The 23,813-nt window shown below is 43.3% G+C and overlaps 1 protein-coding gene and 1 long non-coding RNA gene across 2 annotated transcripts in view; one reads left to right on the top strand and one right to left on the bottom strand.

The window, feature by feature from the left end:
* ccnd2a (cyclin D2, a) overlaps window positions 1–14,592 on the bottom strand; it is a 23,870-nt gene extending 9,278 nt beyond the window's left edge. The window contains exons 1-4 of the mRNA XM_031303861.2: window positions 14,109–14,592; window positions 12,459–12,674; window positions 9,126–9,285; window positions 1,262–1,410 (exon numbers count right to left, since the gene is read on the bottom strand). Coding sequence (XP_031159721.1) covers window positions 1,262–1,410; window positions 9,126–9,285; window positions 12,459–12,674; window positions 14,109–14,303 — 720 coding nt within the window. The 5' untranslated portion in view covers window positions 14,304–14,592. The remainder of the gene's footprint in view (window positions 1–1,261; window positions 1,411–9,125; window positions 9,286–12,458; window positions 12,675–14,108) is intronic.
* Window positions 12,848–23,813, top strand: LOC118495497. Its single transcript, XR_004897943.1, has 3 exons — window positions 12,848–12,859; window positions 17,061–17,063; window positions 23,752–23,813. It is a non-coding gene; the product is annotated as an uncharacterized LOC118495497 (long non-coding RNA).

Here is a 23,813-nt window from a genome sequence, read left to right as displayed (position 1 = left end):
GTAAAAGCCCTTTTCATCATGTTTGGTATTAGGAGTACTCCTGCCAAGGCAGTGGCCTCAGACACGGAGCTGGTCCCTGGCCACTGCCCGCTGCTCCTGAATAGTTAGGATGGGTCAAGACTCAGTTCCCCAAAGAGACTAATAAGGAATAACTTAACTTATCACTTCATAGTCTCACTCTCCTTACCCTCTGTAGCTTTGCCCACCCTTACAGTATGCTATAGCAAGCTGAAGCCCTCTCAACATCTGCGTGATGAAAGCCAGGCTTCTCAGAGTCAGTAGAGGCCCTGCCTGTGTTTGGACTCAACTCACCCACCACCGCAACATTCACTGTACCCAGACAGCCGCACAACGGCCTGGCCAGCATTCCTGTCAGCGACAGAGCATACTGTATATGCTCTCAACCTGGCTCGATTTAGAGGATTGGTTATATGAAGGGGCCTGAGCAGGGGCGTAGCACAAAATTCTGGGGCCTGTAGAAAGGCATTTTCTATGGGCCCCTCCCCGCATCCACAGCTATTCATACTAGCATCTTTTTGGGCCCTCCTCACATGAGGGCCCTGGGTACTCAGTCCCCTTTTTCCCCCCAGTCCGACGCCCCTGCTGACCGGACTGATGGCGAGGAAAAGAAACCTGCCACACGCTGCCTATTCAAGTGTAAGCCAGAGGAGATGCATATACAGTATATCAACGCAGTTCGCGATTTCTTTTAATGAAGACATTTTTCGGTCTTAGTTTGATGCTCATTTAGAATTTTTTTCTTCTCATGAACCCCCCCCCAAAAAAAAAAATAAAAATAAATAAAAAAAAAACAAAAAAAAAAAAAACTGAATTTGCTTGTCAACGGTAACAGATTGCAAAACTGTGTGTTTCAGTGGAAATAAGATGAGTTCATTGTAGCAATTTACTGGAGATGTTACTGACTGAAAAGATGAAAAGCTTCCAACGTCAGCAGCAGCTGATTCAGCTTTGAATCATAGAAAAATACCAGTGAACAACGAACAGAGAAACATTTACTCCTCCTCATTCAAATGTTACACAAACATCCCCCCAAATCTTCCAGACACAAGTATCAAGCTCTTAGCTGAACCATGACTAACAACACCACACTGGAATTCAGCGTTTTAAACTCAGGTCTTGCTTTGGGAAAAAAAAAAAAAAAAAAAAAAATATATATATATATATATATATATAAGTGTCTCGTCCAATCAAGCGTCAATGAGTGTTCTGGATGTGACAGAGGAGTATAAAACAAACTCACCACTTCTGTGTTTGTGATTTTGGCCAGCAGGTCTGTAAGACTGTCGCCCCACTGTGACTGGTCAGCTGAATCCAGCTGTAGGCCACAGATCGCTGCCCCCACACTTCCTGTGGCAATCATGGAGGGAGGGTACATGGCAAATCTGAAATCTGTTAAAGGAAGAAATACTAATTGAGTTAAATGTGTCTCCAGTGCTATTGGTTTGTAAATGATACGCAAAAAAGTAGTCATTGTCACGTTAAGCAAGGAGCTAACATCTTTAGTTCAGTGGATAAATGACTTAAACAGTTGATTTACACTGGATTCTTTATTCACCTGGTGCAGTAGTTCTAAATTGCACTTTTCAATTCATATGCTCCACAAAAAGGGTACGGATACGTCCCTCCAAGAGACAATATGACTTGGTAATCTAGCAGTCAGCTAATAAATAATCCTTCTATTGCACCGGGTCTGAACGCAGCGCTCACTAATGACCAGGGGTCTGGATAATGAGGGTTCACTTGGCTTGTAAAGGAGCTGAAAAGCAACCACCCTCACCCGCTCCCCACCCCATTCCCCTCTTTTCCCCAGCCCGGCCCCTTTTCTTCCATCTCCTGAGTAAATCGTGTGCTCGCTGAAAAAAGCCCCATAGCGCTTGGAAAGGGAGGAATAAAGAGGCTCAGTGCCTCTGCCAATGCTCACTGCTGTAGGTCCTTTTTCCACGTGTGGTCACAGGCGTGCGTCTCAAAGACCAATAACCTTGTTAGCTCCCCTCACTGTCATTCATAATGCAAATGAGACAGCTTGTGAACGGGCCAGAAGCCCGAAAAGGCAAGGCAACTGGCATACAGGGAGAGAGAGAGAGAGAGAGAGAGAGAGAGAGAGAGAGAGAGAGAGAGAGAGAGAGAGAGAGAGAGAGTGAGAGAGAGAGAGAGCAAGGGCAACAGACAGACGGGGAGAGAGAGTTTTTCTCCACACACACACACACACACACACACACACACACACACACGCTCCTTTCTCTATTCTCTCTTTATGTCTTGCTCAACTTCTACCTTTCTTTTTGGACAACACATGGCCTGCTTAGATGTGGCCAGTGAATGGCACACATGCCCCAGTCTTTGTTGCTACAACAGGCAGTGGTTTGCATTGGCTGCCCTCCTATCTTTTAGCATATTAATAGAGTGGCGGGCCTGCGAGAGGGAAGGCAGAAGAGTGTGACTCCATTGTCCGGAGTCATCACCTCATTTCACCCAATTGAGAGACACAGCATCCATCCCCTCTCTGATGATACCAATTCAGAGAGACAGGCTGGACAAAGAGTGTGGCTGGACAGGGGGTCGACGGGGGGGGAGGAAGATGAAGAGGGAGGAATGGACAGAATGGCGACCAGACAACAAGGGGAAAAGGAAGGGAAGGTGGTGGGCTTGGTTGGAGAGGAGAGGGGGTAGACAACTCCAATGCACATCACTCTCAAGTCTGTGTCCAGACTCTTGTGAGGTTCTGGAAGAAGAAAAGAGTCGCCCTTTAGCGACCCTCACCTCCTGCCTCCCATCCACCCCCCACAAGCATTCCTCTGTTCTTGGGCCACCTATGGGCTAAAGGAGTGGGCAGTGGGGGCATAGAACAGCCTGCACATTAACATATTGCCATATTCAATTGCAAAGCAAACTGCGTGCGATGGCCGTGAAGGAGATTTTTCTTCCTTCTTTTTTTTTTTTTTTTTTTTTTCTTCTAAATCTGGAATCAAAGAGGTAGGCCCTTTGATAGCTGTAAAGGCAGCCCTTCACTGCCTTTTTAACATGCACAGCCAGGCGCTTTCTCATCTTGTGGGCTCAGTGTTGACAAATAAATGAACTTATTATACACCCCTGTGTTAGCCGCTGGGCCTTTGCCAAGGGGCGATTTATTAAAGGCTACCTCGAGCCAAGAGGAAAGAGCACACAAAGCCCCCCGGCATTACATCACTGCTGTAAGTGCACAACTTTCTATAGAGGGGTAAAAGGACAAAGGCATACACGGATTTACTGTACGTGTGTAGTGAGCGCAGACTGACGGCCAATGAGGCAGACAACTAAGAGACACAGGCAAGAAGCAATGCAGTGAGGCATGCATGCTTTAAGATGCAGACACAGACCCCACCAACACACACACACACACACACACACACACACACACACACACACACACACACACACACACAGCACAAACGTAGGTTTGTGGGAGAGCTGAGTGGCGGACAGTGGGCAGCAAGCTGATTTTTCGCACTCAAGACAAGACAGGTCTGTAGCAGAACAAGGACGCGCTCGTGCAGCCGATGCAGGCTGACACTCCGGCCTGGTGGCTGCTGCATGTGGGGGGAAGAATGGCCGTATTTTAGGAGGTCCTCATTGATATTCATGTTGAGGATAAACAGTGTATGTAGCTGAGTGGGGACGCCTGCGATGGAAAGCTCCCTGTGAGCAGCGGCTGGCTGGCCCCGTCCTGCACGCCTCTCACCCCATTCAATGGCCCTTTCTCCTCCCTGTGCCCCCTCATCTCCATTCCTCTGTGTTAATCAAACCCCCTGAAACTTCATCCTCAAGGCCCTCTGGTCACACAGTCTGCTGCCCTACATGGCCCATTCCTCTTGGGTGGCTGCAATGCACAGTATGCACATTAAACTTGTTAAATTAATTAAATTTGGAAAGTTGAACAACAGCCAACTGAAGAAAAAAAAAGAAGCCCATACTCTCCTTCTCGCCCTCTTCTCTCTCTAGCACTATAAATCAGGGTCTTGTATTCCATACATGTAGCGCTTATCAACCTTGTTTATTAAAGGAGTAGCATTAAGAGGACCCATGGCCTGTTGACTGATTAAGGCCAAAAACAAACAGCATTTTGGGATTGGCAGGACAGTACGTTTCACCGCTAATGCAACACAGCCTGGTAGTCAAAACAAGGTCTGTAGAGAGCTACTCAGAGGGTACACCTACTGAAGCTCTTTGAGACACACAAACAACAACAACAACAACAACAACAACAACTACCCAACTGGGCTTGAAGGACTTCTTCCACATGCAACAAGGGGAGAAACCACTGATTAAGAAACAATAACTTGATACTGCGATCTGTCATATTCCATTACCTCTTGTTCCAGACTGTCACTCTGGAGACAAACAGAAAACAAAACTTGGGAGATTGTGAGTCACGCGGCCTGCTGCTCAAACTGTGATTTCAGTTCATTTGCCAGAAAACAGTATTCCTCCTTAATGTAGCATCCTGTGACAGCTCTCTTCGGCCTCGCACCATCATCTCCACTGTAACAGCTGCAGCCTTGAGGCGTTGGTTACGTCAGTGACCGGGATCAGATCAAAAGGTGAAATACTCTCTCTCTCTCTTTCTCTCTCTCTCTCTGTCTTTCTCTCTCTCTCTCTATAATGATATGATTTGGACAAAATTAGCAGCTTAGCTGAAGTAATTAAACCCTCTAATCAGAAAATAAAGTTGGAGGACGAGGAAGAGGAAGACACTCTGGTGTCACAACTAAAATGTTTGGGTCAAACTAGCCGCCGCTAACATTTACTTTACATCAAATCACAAATATTAGTCTTTGCGGTTAACGTGACCTCCAAGGTAAACATGTAAGCTTTTGATTTCTAAAACTTTTTGGTGGGATAATTGTGTTTCTGGTGTGACTCAGCTGGCCACAGTATTTACAGTGTGGTGCTGACTACACCAGAGAGGTGAAGGGGGCGGGACTCAGGACATGCCACTCGATGATTCACTCCGCGTGTCACATTTTTGGGCGCATACTGTCAGGAAGCTTCCTCCTGCTCCATGTGTTGACGATGCAGCCAGGCCGGACATGATTCCTCCCGTCAGTGGAGCGTGTGGAGAGATGATAATTTCTTGGAGGAGGTAGCTAATTTGTTAGGGTTCTGAGTCATCAAACATGAAGTGGGTTTTATGTAAACAAACACCAGTAAAGACTATTTCATTGACCACATCTGAGATGAATCATTCATCTCCAGAATGCGGAGCTGAGCCTGGAGGGGATTCTCTGTGCAGCAGCCACTTTGAAGAGGAAGCAGCGAGCAGCATTCCTGCCTCTGGACCAGCGAGACTTAACAGCTGAGATGAAAAGAGGACTCATGACTCATCTTAGAATCTAAGACTGGCCACAAATTGGCATGTTTGCCTATAGTGTGTCACTTCTGTATAGACAAAAAGCAATATCTTAATCTGTCAGGAAGAAAGGAAATAAAGCGGAGCACGTGTATGCAAGCATGTCATCCAACTTTTTTTTTAGGGTTAGAAGCTGTATAACAAAACTAAACAGTGAAATATACGGTATACTTTGCAGTGTGCAGGCTATAGGAATCCAGGCACAACTGTGTGAGTAAAATGTGTGTAAAGTGCAGGGTTTATATACTCATATTTAAAGATCAGCTTTGTTCCAACTCTGCGGTAAAAAAAGTGACATTAAACAAGAGGGAAAGTGAACCCATGCAGCAAAGCTCGGCGTCTCTCAGCTTTGTTAGCCAGTGAATCATTAGTTTGTCTCAGAGAAACTAACCGGTTAAACATCAATTTACTTCACATAGTCCACACACACACACACACACACACACACACACACACACACACACACACACACACACACACACACACACACACACACATATATACACACACATGCACACACACTCACACACACAAAGGTTTGTGGCACTATCTTTGTGGGGACCCGCCATTGACATAATGCATTCCCTAACCTTAACCATCACAACTAAATGCCTAACCTTAACCCTTACCCTAACCCTAACCATAACCTAATTCTAACCCTAATCCTAAAACCAAGTCTTAACCCTCAAACAGCCCTTTAAACTTGTGGGGTCCAGCATTTTGGTCCCACAAAGCTGGACCCCATAAGTATACTGGACTCCCGGTTTTTGGACCCCACAAAAACACACACACACACACACACACACACACACACACACACACACACACACACACACACAGGGGGAAAAAAGTAATCAAATACTATTCTGAGATAAAAGAACGACTTTTCTCTTACTTAAATCACTTATTATTTACATCCCAACTTGTAGCAAAATCTTCATTGTGTCCACCAGGACATTTGACTCTCTCTTGGACAGCATGGTTGGCCCTGATCCAGAATTTTCTTTTGATCAACTTCTATGACTATTGTCACCATTCCATGCATACCATTACAGAGAGGGCTATTGGAGTCGGTATGAAAAAAAAAAACAGACCATAATCCCTGCCAATATGGCAAGAAGACGGAGCTCAATAACTGCAGCCGACAGGTTGGGGTGCATCTGTCTGCCCCGTGCACCCCGTCCATTCTCCCACTTTACCTCAATTGAATAAGAATAGAAGAGGAAGCTCGGATTGCTTGGTGTCTGTGTGTAGGAATGGAGGTTCATAATCTCCCTTAATGAGCTTGTTTCTGGGCTATTATACGGCGGCCTGCCTGAGGGAAACGCTGGTGTTTCCTATCAAGTGGCCCCGCAGCGCTGACCCTTGCATGGCTCTGCATATGAAATGTAAGGGCCAAGCCTTTTGTCTCCTTTCTCCCAGCCTCTAGCTGAGCTCCCGAAGCCATTTGCATAGTCCTGAATGGACCAGCCAATGTTATTAATTAATACAGAGCCAGCCTGCGCCACCTGACAAAATCCCACCGAGTGGCCCGAACGGAACTGTTTCATCAAAAGAGAGGAGCCATTAGGATTGAGAGGCCTTATTCTCCACTTCTCCTCTTCTCTCTCTTGTTCGCCTGAAAACAGAGAGCCGTGGTTTTATGCATGTTTTCTTTTTCAGTATAGGGGCAGCAGCGGTGGGAGTAGTGGTGGGTTGAATGAGACTGTATGGAATAGGAAGGCCACAGGTGACCCGTTGTCAACTGTCTTGCAAATGTAAATCCTCCTGAGAGATCTCCTCCTTCTGCTGCGTCTTCACCTTCTCAGCTCCACTCGGAGGATGTCTCAAGGAGGATTCTCACCAGATAACCCGAAGATTTACGGCTGGGAACGTTCCACAAATGGGGTTTCCAATTCCCAGAGATCTTCAGATGCACCGTTGATGCAATTGTTGACTCACTCGCGCTCCTCTCTTTCTCTGTCTTGCCCTCACTCTCTGTTTGCCTAGATACAAGTCTGAGGAGAGCATACACAGATAAATGGCCTGTTGCTAATCCAGAGCTATCTCCAGAAAGTCTCTCTCCTAAAACACAATGCCAGGAGGACGACTCCAGGAGGCTCGTAAATGTATTTCCACTGCCTCATTGAAGCAATTAAGGACAAAGTGCATGCTGAGTCTTTCACAATGTTGCTTTGGGAATAGGTCTGATTACGGACGCGCTGTCATTCCACACATTAATCCACTGGCACAAAATAAGGGGTGAGAGATGTGGGGAGAGAGATGCGGGGGTGAGACAGGGTGAGGAAGAGAGCAGTAGGAGAGAGTGAAGGAAAGGGAGATGCAGAGAAGGAGAAGACAGGCATTTCTTCTTCAAACCTTTGCAAACATGAACTTTTGTTGCAATCGTTTGTCACCCTATCACATCCATTGCACAAGCGGTGCAGGGGATTCCACCACGTTATGATGTAAATACCTGTCACCTCCCTTGTATCTATTCCTCTTATGATACATACACTCCTCTAAATTATGTCAGCACAAGGAGCTGTTTCCCATGAGGGGGTGTAGTTAGCATTCCTGTTTGTGGCCTGCAGAAAAGGGAGTTGGTGGTGGTGGTTGGGGGGGTCACCCAGAAAGTGAGAAACAAAGGAGTGCCAAACAGCCTTATTGTGGGTGAATTGTGCATTCTTTTTTCGTTACTGTTAATAGAAATCCTTAAGCTTTACCCATGCCTTTGAATGTGGAGGTGATGCAAAGAGAAGAAACCTGCCCTATAGACAATCTCAACATGGGAAAGCTATCATGTCCTCCAGCTGTAGGGCGGGGAGGCATGAGAAGTTAGGTGGGGAGAGAAAGAGGGAAGGAAGGCGGCAGGGGAAAGAGATATGAAAACATGACATGCCTTAGAATTGGCAGTGCACAAACAATACACTGCTCTGGCTTTCCCTAACTCCCCTGTTCCCGCCTGCATCTTCTCCGTCTCCTAAGATCATGTTAAGGGCTCCCTGTCCCTCCCACGCCTGGCTGGATGTTTGATCTTGAGAGAACAATTCACCTCAAGAGCAGAAAGACAATGGCCTGCCTGCCTCCACCCCTGTCCATTCCTCTTCTCGACCCTGTGCGACATGGGAATGCCCCTCAACCAGGCTCAATCTGCTTTGAAGTGTTACTGGATGCGCTGGAAGCCACTGATACGCCTCTAAAACGTGACCACACACCAGCCTGGGAGAAGACAAATGATGGACGTCGGACTTAAGAGTCTAACACCGAAATGTCTTCCATGACACATGTTTTCTTAGGAAGAATATTTTCCCATTGGAGGTAATGTATCTCACTTAAGTTACGGCGGGCTGGGACTGGCCCACTGCACAACTCTGAACAGAGCTGTTGCCGCACGTTATTGAGAGAGAGAGAGAGAGAGAGAGAGAGAGAGAGAGAGAGAGAGAGGGCTTTGAAAGAAGAATGTGCAGATAAATATATTTTGCAACACGAGAAAGTATGTTGATGCAAGCCATTATCGCTTGGTTTGACTTGGCTGCTTATCCATGATCAGTGTCACTTGCAACACACACAAGAAGAGAAAAAGAAGATATGCTATCGAGATGACGTTCGCACTCTGCACGGTCATCTTTTGGATCCGTTCTTGCAATTAAAACATCACAATTCATTTGGACAAACATCTGTTCATAATACACGCATTGTAGACGTGTGCGAAGTTAAGTGTCCCGTTGTGTCTCACCTGTGGCACAGAGGGCGATGAAGGTCTGGACGTGTTTGCGTATAAGTGCCAGCTTATCCTCGGGCAGCGGCAGTCTCCTCACAATGTGCTCGATGAAGTCGTTCGGCGTTACTGCTGCCAAGTTCCACTTCAACTTTCCCAACACCACCAGTTCCCATTCCTGAAGAGAGAGAGAGGGAGACGGAGAGGGAGAGAGAGAGAGAGAGAGAGAGAGAGAGAGAGAGAGAGAGAGAGAGAGAGGAGAGAGGAGAGAGCAAAGAGAGAGAACCCGAAAATTAGAAAGACTGAGAAAGATTAAGTGACGCAAAGTACAACCACATATTTACATACTGTAGCAGTTTACACTGCACGTTACTGCAGTTACAGCCAGTTACACTGCAGCCTAAAGTGAGTGACTGGGCCTCTAATAGGCCCCTGGCCCCTTACATTAGCATTAGTATGTGTGGAGGTTAAGCATTATTGTTATTATGTTAGTCTCTGATTGGCTGGGCCCGGGACAGAGAAACACCAGCAGCGCCACCAACCCAGGTGACCTCACAACACTGTCTCCCCCCCGTCCGTCTGTCTGTCTGGCATCTGGGGACTTTCCTAAAGAGGCCCACCGGAGGTTCTACTGTGTGTGTGTGTGTGTGTGTGTGTGTGTGTGTGTGTATGGGCTGTGCTTGTTGAGCAGGCCCAGCAATAATTCTGTGTTATGATATAAACTTAAACAGCGTTTCATTATTTGAACTGATCTCATCCCATGCGTCATCACCCTTCATTTTATGTCGCAACAGGTGATGTGATTATTTTTCTTTTATTGCATTCTGTATTTTTCTGCCCTTTGGTATTTATCAATACACTCGCCCTTTAGCCTGTATTACTCATCAAATAAACTGTCTACGCCACATATAGGTCAAAAGACTTCACAGGAAACATAAACCTTAGGCAGCGGCTTTAACTCTAACGTTATCAATGTTATACCTTTCTGTATCACACTCAGCAGAATGAACTTCTTTATACTTCACAAATCATTCAGAATGTGGATTTCTTGGCAAAATGTGATGACACGTGCTAGTCTAGTGTGTCTGTGTAATGTGTGTGTGTGTGTAGGGCGGCGGGGGGACACTAGGTGTGGTGTTCTCTTCTCTTAGAGTGTATTGTTACTTTCACTTCCTAGGGGAGGAGGTGACTAACGGAAGAGTTGGTGACTAATTTGGGAAAAAATGTTGTGGTTTGGTTCTGGACTGCAGCCTTGTGACAGGGACCACGGATGCTCTTCATTTTCCCCTTCAGTGAGAGAAAGAGACCACATGGACTCAGTCATGAGACAATTCAACATGGCTGCCACTGACCCTGCTGCCAGCTGCAATTTTCTAATCAAAGTGACCTTTTTCAGCCTTGTAATGTTTTCTGATCTCCTTGATGCCAGGGACATGGATACAGGGGAGGAAAGGCTCCCCCCTCCCCTCAAACAGGGATTTTGTGTATACCCACAGTTACTCATGTGGGAGAAAATGAGAAAATAAAAGCACCTCTGACTTAAAGGTTAAAGGTGTCTTTCTCTGCCTGCTCAAAGATTCAATTATTTGATCATATGCAAATCATAAGGCCCAGCGGTGGTGTGTTCATTGTGTCTGCTCTAATGTTTGCAACATGGCTGCCTCCTGCTCTCAAAAGCCTTTTCCATCAATGCCAGCGAGCAAGATTCAAGCCTACAGCGAAGACTTTGACAAACCTTGCAACACAGGATCTATGCTGGCAGAGTGGCAAGGCACCCACTTCCTTCTGCTACTGCCTTCCTCTGGTCACACCTTCTTTGTAACATTGCGGTTCTCTTTACAAGAAATTGTTACCAAAGACGAGGACAAAAAAAAAAATGATCACATGCTCCGAGCAGCTGATCTGTTTCCTGTATCTGCATGTCAGCCAAAATACTGCCTTATACAGAAACAGTGAGAAGAGGCCCCAGCAAACCAGTTCAAGGACTGAGGGCTTTGTCTTCACACTGAACATAAAGGTAGGATGTTACGTTGCGCCTTATAAAATGCAGCACGACATACTCCTTTATATGCGTCCAGCCCGGCTAACGGCCCCTAGCGCTTTTTCCTTTCAGTGCACATTCCGTTTTACTTGTCAAACCTATAACACGCTGGCTATTGCACCCTCTGCTGAAGAGAGGGGGGAAATTAAATCTGACACAATAGTCACAAGCAGAAATAACATTCCAGAAAATGATCAGAAACCAATCATCAACAACCATCAGCAGCACGTCAGGGACTTGAATCTACTGCGGCGATGCTGCGAGCAGAGCCGCCAGTCAGGCCTCCAAACCATCAGCCACGTCTGAACCATAATATGTGGCCTCTTTCACAACATGGGTGGGATTGGCTGTTGTTTACTGAGGAATGTTTATGTAGCACCACAGAGCAGTGTGTGTGTGTGTGTGTGTGTGTGTGTGTGTGTGTGTGTGTGTGTGTGTGTGTGGGGGGACACTTATCTGATGTGAAACTGAGTTAATGAATTGATTTTGCGCTGGTGAAGGCAGCTGGTATCATCAGGCAGCTGGTATCATCAGGCCAATGAGGCCTTATCAAATATAGCATGCAGAGGAATGGCATTTATTTTTTCTCCCCTGTACTCCAAATGACACATAATCTACCCTGCATCATCGCTTATATGCATCATTGTGACTGCAGGCTTTCATTTCAGCGTTGAACAAAGTGCGAGAAGCAAAAATAGTGCAGCATGACATAATATCACAAATGTGTGCATCCACGGTTATTTTTGGCCGAAAGCTGAACTGTAGAAGGCAAACGTTGAATTTCCCAGTGTGTGTCTCTCTCCCTCTCTCTAGCTGACAGGAACAGAGTCAGAACTTTGGCTGGCGTTCAAGCTGACCTCGTTGCTCTGTGCAAATATCTGCCGCTAGATGGCGATGGAGACCATTGCACAGACTAGACAGATACTGTAAAGCCCACAGGGTTTTTTTGTTTTGTTTTTTTTGTACAGTAAAGAGAGCCATTGTAGAACAATTCACTGTGAGGATTTCGTGCACACTTTGATGACGGAGCGGTCCAAAGCGGATGCTGGACAACAGACCTCAGTGAAATGATAAACAACCTTGATGTTTATGTGACGCTTCTTATGAAATGAACACATTTTTTAAAGGGAATTAAAACATTAAAACAACTGAAATAAAATACTCCCCCACCCCCCCACCCCCTAAAAACAAACATGATGTAGAAAAACCATCTATGTCATGGCTTTAACCAGCTGATGATGACAGCATGAATCCTTTAATATGTGTCACTGGGAATGTTGTGAAAAGTGATGAACACAACTGTTGCTTACCAGCAGCTCCTGCGGTCTGATGGAGTTATCTGTGTAGATGCAAAGCTTCTCTGCAGTTAGTGGACGAGTCTCTTTCAATTTGGATGCAAGAAACATGCACACTGCTCCCAGCAGCTGCAGGTTACACTTTTTGGTGGGTACCACGGCTAGAAATCTGTCTAAGTAGTTCATGGCCAGGGGAAAAACTTCTTCCTCGCACTTCTGCTCCTCGCAAACCTGAATTGGAATAGACAGCAGACAATGTTCAGCATCTGGAATCAGCAAAACAACCATGCAGAGAGGACACTTGTGTTTTTTCCAGCACTTGTACCCTATGTATGTTAAACTTTTATGAGGAAAAAAAACGAAAAACAAAAGTCTAATCACATTAAGAGCACATATTCAATTCAATGACACACATAGTTGGGGCCCGGCCAAGAATTTGCGCCCAGCCCTAATCGGTTGCGACATCATAAATTAATTCGAAATAGATTATTTGACAAAGAATGAAAATAAGCATCGGATACAATACTGTCAATAGGGTCGCATTCCTGCAGTTCATTCAATAAGAAATGAATTCATGTCACTATCAGCCGAGCCAAAAAAACACCCCGACAGCGCAGCACACGGAAACACACTTTTTTTTTTCTTCATTCGTCATATTTTCATAAAATATTTAAAAATAGAAATAAATTGCCTAGAGCGCTTTTCTTCACACCATAATGTTCAGGGGGGTCTTCTGTATCATACCCGACAATTCGTATCCAAATCCGCGCGCGATAAATAGCAATGAAACGTCAAAATAAAAGGCAAGTAGCGAGAGCTTGGGCTGATGTGCGTCACCGGCGACCCGATATATTTATTTCAAAAATTAATTAAAAATCGCCAGCGTGTCGGACGCTGACAATATTGACATGAAAATAAAGCCCGAAGGCTCGAGATTGTTTACATGTGGATGTTGACCAGAAATAGTTGACGTAGTGTCAAAAAGCGAACATAATTCCAGCGTGAGGCATTGAGACTGGGGGAAGACCAAAAGGAAAGATAAGGCCCTCGCCCCTTCCGACATTTAAAACAGATACCTTAAATATTTGCAACGCTTTTGGACAACATTCCTATATTCAGTGGACACAAAAGACCCTCCTCTGTCATTGCCGATGGGCTTTAACCGCTGTTATTGCGTTTATGGCACTGTAAAGTCCTCTTAAAAGCACAAGCGCTCCTGTTAAAAAAGCAACATGGCGATAGAAGAGCGCAGGGCAGCATTGCATTGAGGAGTGCATACGTGTGCATGGAAATATCCAGGCTATCTAAAATAATAACATTAAAGAATCAACGGGCAGCTTGCACAGGCAACATGTGAGACATATAGGCCTATGAAAGACATTCTCCGGTGTCACGGATAGCACAGCTCGATGTTGCATATAAACGCAGTCTTCGCGACCGTCTGTAAGAAAAAAAAATATGCGAAGAAATGACAGAAAGCGACACATTAGGTTCATACGGGGGGATAAGCAGTCGGGTATGAGAGCTAGAAGTCTTATCTACAGACTGTACTGTCCAAATGAAATTGCAAACAGCGCTCAGTAAAGCAACAAGGAAACAAATCAGGAGGCTTTTTAAAGTCGAGCACGGAAATAATAAGACTCAGCACTCGGTGTTTCGGTATACCTCCAACATCCAAGTAGCGACCATCCTCCTCATAAACGGCTGGATATCTTTCTGGACGCCTTTGAAATAGGAATATTGGGGGAGAAACCTCTCCTCTATGGTCAACAAGCTCTGCAGGACTCTGTCATCGCACAGGAGGTTCGGATCGGGACGAGCTCTTATGATGGTGTCCATTTCGAGGCAGAGCAGTTCCATGGTGCTGGTGCTTTCACTTCTTAGTAAAAAAAAAAAAAAAAAAAAAAAAGTAGTATTTCTCTCTCGGAAACGTAAAAGCGGCGTTGCAGAGCAAAAATGCACAAGGATGGCAGGGAAAGTAATTCAGAGGCATACAAAGTGAGACTGCAGGGGCTCCGTAAGAGTAGTCCTGCCTCTCCTTGTTGAGAACTTTTTCCTCTCTCTCCCCACACACAACGCGCCTCGATCTACTTTCATCCGCCTGGCTGGATCAGGCGCATTTGAAGACTGCCCTGCGTGCGCCACTGACGCAATTCCCTTCATTACCGCTGTATAGACCAGAAGTAACATGCTGCACCCCAGTCCCTCTTTCTGCTACACTGGCATGCACGACAACTTGTTTCATTTAAACAATTATAAGGCTGACACTTTCCCAAGAGTAGATGAACAACAATACAATACGATGTGCAGAACAACCCATCTTAGCTCAACTTTAACCAGATGTGTATCTTTTTAGACTGAAATAAACCAATTCTAGATATAGAATCTTTGGATAGCCTAATATTAAAGTATGTGACTGATGAATGCTTCTTTTGAACATGGTGCTTTTAGGTAGGCTAAAATACATGCTTTTCTGTGTTTTGATAGATGCATTTCTTTATGTTGGTGGTTGATTGCCTTGTGATGATATTACAGAGTGGAGGACATGGTGGCAGTATCACATAACATAATACAAATAAATGACTGTCATGTTATTATTATTATTATTATTATTATTATTATTAGCCTATTAGGCACATTTTTAGCACAAGAAAGCCTTCAAGAAACCAACTATACTTGCTGACGTGCAGCAAGTGACCCCTTGTGAATGTATTTTGAATATTAGTTTGGATTAGAAAGGGAAAAAAAAAACCTCCCTAAAGCGACTTATTGGCGTTGCTTTCTTCTTAACTTGTCTGTGTGTTTTTTTCAAATGGACTCAGTGAACCTCGGCGCAGAGCATGACGCATGCACATACTGTATAGTAGGTGGCCATAAACAGCGCATGTTAACTTACAGCGGACAGAAATTCTTAATGCAGGCACGCGCGCGTGCGCGCGCGCGCACACACACACACACACACACACACACACACACACACACACGCCATTTAATTCATTACAGCCACAAACTGCTTGTGGTTTGTCAGATAGCTTTCTAGGAAATGTGAAGCAGCGTTGCATTTTGTGTGTGTGCATAATCTTCTGTTAAAGATAACACAAAGATGAGAGTCACTGGCTTTGCTCAACCCAAATATTATTACCCAACTCAACAATTCCTGCTATACATCACCCTCGATTTTTCCTACATTCAGGCTTCTGTAATAATTTACATGGACAAACAGGCAGGTGGAAACGACGCTGCAGAGTGTAAGTCATTGAGCAGATAATTAAAAAAAAATGACTGCCAAAATGATTTAGCCTCACATACAGTCCCAAAGAGAATCTGCATGGATAAATATGTTAATCCCCCTCTCCTATTCTTAGTCAACTTCAAAGACTGAGCCTTGAATGAGACGAGACTTCAGTGCATCAGGGCAAGACTGGGGACTGTAAAGTCCTCAGAGCTTTAGAGCTGTTCATTTCCATTCGAAGCAATGCTTGTGAGAAAAGTGGGGGAAATGTCTCTTTAAAGTTTTTTTTTTTTCCAGTCTAAGTTGTTTCCTCCTCCCTGTGTGTCTATTTGCATAGCCAATAGTTCCTCGGCGCTCGACCGAGGCTGTGCGATTGTTACTGGGCAGACTTCTTCTATCTCTCTCTCTCTCTCTCTCTCTCTCTCTCTCTCTCTCTCTCTCTCTCTCTCTCTCTCTCCACTTGCTGTGGTCATCTATCAGTCCCTTAAAGGATGTCACTGCTGAGTGGCATCATGCAGGATTGAAGTTTAATGAACTCATATTCGGTCGGAAGGAGTCTGTGACTTCAACCTTTACGTTCGTTTAGTCTAATGTTTAAACATTGAAAAAGAAGAAGAGAAAGAGTTTGCGACTGGAGTGACACATCTCTTCCAGTGCACCCTGGGGAGTTGATGGCATTTCTAGAAATAAGATAATAAAATAACAAATCAAACTTCAAATTTATCAGAAAAAAGAAAAAAAACCCGAAATGATTTCATCCTTAATGGCAGAAACTTTCCGTTGGAAAATTAATAATTTCCACCCTCTATAACGGATTAAAATCATTATTTAAATTGAATTTTTTTTCACTTCATTATAGGGCATCAAAAATAGTAATCCTCTCTTGACGGTATGACACTACAAATGATCGTGTTTCTACTTTGATGCACAGTGGGCTAAGATGAGAAAATCATTTGGAATTAATCGAAACCAAGACTCTTGATTGTGACTATTTCGGATCAAATCGACTACTTCACAGAGTTTTAAAGAAGCCAGACGTGGCTGAACGGGACGGGGGGTGCTGCGGTGGAGAAGGCAGGTGCTCCAAATCCCTTCTCCACACCCAGCACCATCAGCTGCCTCCAGCTCTCCATGCATGCGCAATTACGCATCTCCAGCATCTCCAAACCGGCTGCGGGGCTGATGCCAGCGACTTCACTTAACAGACAAGTGAGTCAATTAAAGTCAAAATAATAAAAAAAAACAAAACACTGAGCATATTTTAACATCACCATCACCATCAGCAGAATGCACTGCACTGCAACATATGGACAGACTCAATCCGACAAGCTCACGTCCTTAAAAAAAAAGTGAATACATTTAAGTCGAGGTGAGTTAAATGCCAGCTTGTTCAAATACTAAAGTCACAGTTTTTTTTTTCTTCCTTCCAGGGAAATCTTTAAAAAAAACTGCTGATGATATAAGCAAGACACCTTTAAACAACATTAAACAGGGTTCTTTCCCCTTTATCAAACATGTCAATAAAGCCCCTGAGAAGATACAGCCTATATACTGTTTTAACACACTTTTGTGTGCAGCTCGTACAGCGGAACAGTGACGCCAGCGGCTCCTCTGAGAGACATCAGCAGCAGCAGCAGCAGCAGCATTTGTCCCCCGGAAGCATTAAATTACCATATCAGAATAAAATCGGAACACACCCCATATAGGTTCGAAAGTGTAAGACGCTTGTGGCACCAGTTGAGTTTCCACTGGGAGGGGAACAGTCAAACAAAAGTCTGAAAAGTTTTGGTGAAATTCCTGCGCTGCACACTGCAAGAAATGTCCTTCGGGACAAATGATTTCACACGGTTTCGAGTTTTGAAATGTTATTTTTCTTCCATGATAGATAATCCTAAAATCAGTCAGAGAGCACGGGTCAAAGCCCACTTCTTTCGCATCGCATCAAATGGTGCTATCTCCCTGGAAACCAGTGGAGGAATCAGCCTCTGTCATGCTTTGTTTCAGTGCCTCATGGTTCCAGAAAATCCGCGAAATTATTTCATTAAAAACAAGCAAAATTATGAACTCCTACTTATGTCCCCCACCCCGCCCCATTAAAAAAATAAGACTTAAATAAGTGATTATAAAAGTGAGGGTTGGTCACTTTTTGCAGTGAGGACTGACCAGTGCAGTGCCTCATCATCAGCCAACCTTTCACAGTTGAAATGGCCGTTTACGCACCCCGGGGTGTCTGCCGATCATCACAGTGGCTCAGCAGGCTATTATTATTATTATTTTTTTTTCTGATTGTTTTACCGACATCGAAATGGGAATTCTGACGCTGAGAAAATGTCCCACATGAGACAAGAGAAGTGTGTCGGAGGGGAATTTGGCAAGCTCTTATCGAAGCAGAACCAGTAGTGAAATGACAGCAGCAGGTCGCAGTGTTTGTTTGGCAGCACAAACACACACACACACACACACACACACACACACACACACACACACACACACACACACACACACACACACACACACACACACACACACACAGAGTGACAAATTAACACAGCTCTGCCTTTCAAATCAAGTATGAAAACCTCTCTTTCCTAGCAATGTGTCAGGCACCTTACAGGCTACACTCTCCAAGCAATGTGAATCAGAGGGGAACATTTCATTTTAACATGACTTTTTAAATGCAAAAAAATCATGCAAAAAAAACCAAAACATTTTTATGTCATATATTTACACACACTCTATGATAAATTCTCTGTATTAAAAGAAACATTCATCATGTGAGGCAGGTTCTCAGGTTTTTCAATTAGGCTAGATATCCATCAGCCCAAAAGGGAAACTATGGAGATTATTATCTTTTTTAAACAATTTTTTTCCAAACTGTAGCTGAACTGGTTTATGATCTCCTCAGATACAGTATATGTCAAAATGAAAATAGCTTACACACAGTCTAAAAACGACACACCTGCTATCAGCAGGTCAGCATATGATGCCATGCCAGAAATACACCTCTTCATACAATTAAATTAAATTCAAATAGTACTAGTGTGTTATTCTAATCTGACATGATGTAGCTGTTCCCCGTGTTTCTTTTAAGCATTCAAAGAAACAGAAATATGAAATGAATGTGATGTAAGAAAGATTTATGGGGAATTCCACCTGTGTCTCCTCAGTTTGAATTATGTATTAATTGTTTATGTATCCATGTATAAACTGCTTTTTTATATATCATCCACATTTTTTGTCATGATTCGTCGTAAGTACGATTTGTGGGAGATTTTTTGACAAAGGTATTAACACTCCAACTATAATAGATTATTGTTGAACGGCGGATGAAGGGACTTATTTACTGAAATTAATTCAGAGGTTTAATTATTTGTGAAAAAACGACACAAATGAAATGAAACATTTCATGCTTAAAATTCAAACGGGCTCACTTCCTAATTTTCTGGATAAAAAATCTGCTCGGATTCGGTTTCGTTCAGATTCTATGAACCTATGAAATGTATTACTGTTGAATTAAAAAATAGAGCACACAGGGAGTGATGTTTACGAAAGGGGGAAATCAGAGGAGGAAAAAAACGAATTTGGTGAATTATTAACCGTTGAAATTTGGACTTTTAAAATACGTCTCCATGTGCACGAGCATAATAGAGATCTTCGCACTCTTACAAGTGGCAGCGGTTTGACAAGAAAATAGTTCCTTCTGACAATCAAGCAGCAGGTGAGATGGCTAGCACAGCCCTCAGCAGCCTCCTCCCTCTCGGCTCAGACTAACATTTGTTTGGGATTTATCTGCTAACTGAATCTGAAACTGAAAAAATGGAGACATCTAGGAGAGCGACAACGAATAGGGCTGGGCAATATATCAATATTATATCCAATATGCATCTTGCACACTACTTTGCACTATTACTTTTTGCACTTTACATCCCACTCCATGTGTACTTGTCTTGATCTTATGTCTTATTTGTACATTTGTATTTTTGTATATTATGTTGATATGTGCCTATATGTATATTGTTGTCTCTACTGTACAGTATGTGTCTATATTACTATTTGTCTACTGAATGTTCACTACATGTCTATTTGTTGAATGTATAGAGAGTTAACACCTACCAAAGTCAAATTCCTTGTGTATGTAGTAAGTATACTTGGCCAATAAAACTGATTCTGATATGTGATCTTAAATTTTGGATATCGTAGTATGACAAGTGTTGTCTTTTCCTGGTTTTAAAGGCTGCATTACAGTAAAGTGATGTACTTTTCTGAACTTACCAGACTGCTGTAACTGTTCTATTATTTGCCTTTAAGGCACCAGGGGTGTAAATCTTCACTGGTCTCACGATTCAATTCCGTTACGATTAACCTGTCAACGATTGGAATCGGTTTGATATCACAATGCGTCACCCCCTCAATATTACCATATATTGCTACACGTGGTTTTCATTGACAAATTCAAGCAGTCAGTCATATGTACAGTGTATGAATTCCCCTTGTTATTGTATCTGCTCTTAACAATTGTGTTGTCCTCCTGGGTAAAACTGAATACTTTTTTAGATGCTGTTTTGACATTTTTGTCACTTTTTTCCCACGTTTTGCTTGCTTTTTTCAACGTTTTTTGGCACTATTTTTTGCCATTACCACCAGTATAATCCCCACTAGAACCAACTTATTATCACTAGTTTTACACTTGTTTTTGGAATTCATGGTCAATAAGCCTCATTTATATTACATTATTATAATTTTTGTGTTAGAAAAAAGCAGAAATTATGAATGATTTTGACTAATCAGAGTAATGAAAGTAATGGATAATCACAGATAACGTTTAGTCAGGATAATGCTATAAAATTGATTAAAACACCCAAAAGTCAATGAAAGTAGAGATCTGATCCTTCATTTCACTTGTGAAGAGCGTTGTATGGAACCATCCGTGTTATTTTGGGGCAATTTGGTATAAAAACTTTGAAAACGGGTCAAATTTGACACAAAGACATCAAAGGGTTAAAAAAGACACTTCCTGAATGCAGTGGAGTCTGAACACAGCAGACAACAGCAGCGAGAGGAAACAACTAACATCAGTAGGCAATAATCCAATATGGTCTGTCATGATGCAATGATTCCTTTCAACGCCCCTTATATGCTAGGCCACTGATGATTACTTATCAAAACTCTCATTGTGTTAATATTTTGTAAAAGCACCAATAGTCAACACTACACTATCGACATCGATGTATTTGGTAAAAAATATTGTGATATCTGATTTTTTTTTTCATATCGCCCAACGCTATGAGCCAATCACGGTTTCTATATAGGCAGCTTTAAAACCAGCACTATGACATATGTAATAACAATCTAAAACTACCTCTACATGCTTCTGATCTGAAGGAGGAACTGTGTAATGGCTACGGATGAACCACAACGTAATCCACATGAAAACATCACTCACACACACATAGAATTTGTTTATCACGCCCGCATTTCCCCATTTTTGCCGTGTTTTTCTCTGGTTGAGTAACTGCAGATGTGTGTGCCAGACAACAACAATACAGAGAAAATGTACTCATCCATGATTAAAAAAAACACCAGACTTCATGCAAAACATCACTGGGAAAAACTTTCTCTAACCGAACACTCTGAAACACCACACACTGTTTATTGGTCACACGCAGAAACATTTTGCGCGCGTTGTGCGTTAGCGTGCTTCATTGCCTTCTGCTGCCTTTCACTGATCCATGAAAAACACAAAGTGTTTGAGTCGTTAAACACAAAACAAGGAAGTGCCGCACTTTTTTTCGCCTTCATTTGAAAATGCTTCCAAACTGTGTTTTTTTTCCTCTCCCTGCAATAACAATCTAAATGATCATGCAGCCTGGATTAATCTAAACCCAATTACACGCAGAACTAACTAAAAACACCCACAATCCTAAAGTTGTAATGCTGTGCTTGATCACCAATAGGACCAGTTAACCACGGATGTTTCGTCACCACATCTAGGATGGAAACAAGTCTGTTTGTCCCAAATTAAAGGTGCAGTAGGTAAGACTTTTAAAACTAACTTTCTGTCAAATTTGCTGAAACTGACCCTATGTTCCAGTAGAACTACATGAAGCAGGTCATTTAAAAAAAATCCAGCTCCTCTGGCACCACCTACAGCCGTAGTGTGATTTGCAAAAATCCACAGCTCCCGGTTCAGATGCACCAATCAGGGCCAGGGGGTCGTATAACTGCGTGTCAATCACTGCTCATGCACATGCATTCATTCTCCCTTGTGGGGGGAGGGGCTTAGGAGAACGTTTTGGGCTTTAGCAGAAAAGGGGGGAGGGACTGAGAAGTTGTTGATGTTCAAATGTTTTGGCTAAGTCCTGGATCTTCGGAATCCTACCTACAACACCTTTAACAGATGTAAAAAAAGAGTCTAGACATTTTCAGCTGATTCTAAATATCTGCCCAGCAATCAGCTGATGTGATAAATGGCACTTTCTCCAAATCACCATGAAGGAATTTAGCTTTTATCTCCTGCGCTGTCGGGAGCACGATACTGTATGGTGTGAGTGTTTCCAGCAGCGGTGTGAAGCTTCACTAACCACCTGTGGGATTTCTTTGATTCCCCCCTCCATGACTGATGTTACAACAATGCAGCTTTGGCATGGAGCGCTTCGCCCTGCAGACTTCCCTCAGACTCCTTCAGAAACTCTTTATACAAACACGTCCTCCCGAATTCTTTGAGACATGCCCTTATCTCATTAACTGGAAAAGAAACAAAGGGGAGCAAAAAAACGTAAAGAACAAGGTCTTATTGTTGATGTCAAGATGGGACAAGATGGTGAACTGCATGATGCAGAGGAGACATGAAAGCCCTCTCTGTTTGTAAAAGGAAGACATCTAACTCAGGTAGATACCTTTCAGAACCTCTGGTTGAAAAGCATCCGCTGCATGGTGGTACAGGCATGTTGTCCTCGGGTCAAATTTGACCTATTTTGAAAAAGTTACTATATCAGAAATTTGGCTTTCTTTCAACCAAATTGTCAAAAAAAAAAAATATAACGTGGATGGTTCGGTACAACGCGCTTCACAAGTAAAATTAATAATCACCTCACTACTTCCATTGAATTTGGGTGTTTTATTCTATGTTATAGCATATGAAGAAAAGATTGTGAATATGTGTGTCATACATGCAGGCAGTACAGTGATGGAGTATAAGAGCACCAAATTGTGCTTATAGAGGTAGGTTAGGAGTGATGGATGGGTCAAACACACACAGGCAGGGCTGTAGTCAAGACCACCTTTGTCGAGTCCAAGATAAGTCCAAGACCAGGACTAGTCGAGACCAAGTCAAGACCGAGTCCAAAGAGGTTTGAGTCCGAGTCAAGACCGAGTCCAGGACAGAAAAAAAAGTCTTATGCATGACAGTATCAAGACAATAATTTTGGGTTATAATTTGTTGATCTAAAAGCAAAAACAGTGTCACAACACCCAGGATTTGTAAGTATTTCCATTCCCCTTGATATCATATAATCTAATCTAAAGAAAACAGAATGACATATGGTGATACCTCATAATAGCAGTGTTAGAACTGATACAAACACCAATCCACTACTATTACCACTGCTAGGTACTAGTACTGAGCATTTGAGCAACTAAATGACAATATAGCTTCGCTCCAGATGTAGTGTAGAAAAGAAGTGACCAGTACTGTGTGACTGGTTATCAGGTGGCCAGTGTTTCACTTCCGCTCCAATATTATTATAAACATAATAAAGACACCTGGACTCGGTCGAGACCAAAAGCCATATTTGGCAAGACCAGTGGCAGAGACCGAGACAAGTCCAAGTCCAAATACCAGCGAGTCCGAGACAATTCCGAGACCATAGAAAAACCGTCTTGAGTCCGGACTCGAGTCCAAGACCGGACTTGAGTACTACTGCCCTGCACACAGAACTTTCACCCAGGAGACAGGGGTTAGTGTCCCGTTTGACAATACAAGTAAACAGAGAGTTTTTTTTGTTAACTTTACAAAACAAACGGAACTACGTCACGTTCTGCGTCACACGCGTAGCCGGAAGTGAAGTAACGTAAGAGATTTTAACCCAAAACATGATCTTTTGCTAAACATAACCAAGTAGTTGTTGTGCCTAAACATA

This window comes from Sander lucioperca, chromosome 7 (genome assembly GCF_008315115.2).
Source record: "Sander lucioperca isolate FBNREF2018 chromosome 7, SLUC_FBN_1.2, whole genome shotgun sequence".
Taxonomy (NCBI): Eukaryota; Metazoa; Chordata; class Actinopteri; order Perciformes; family Percidae; genus Sander; species Sander lucioperca.
The sequence above is the reverse complement of the archived record's forward strand: the minus strand, read 5'-3'. Positions and strand labels throughout refer to the sequence as shown.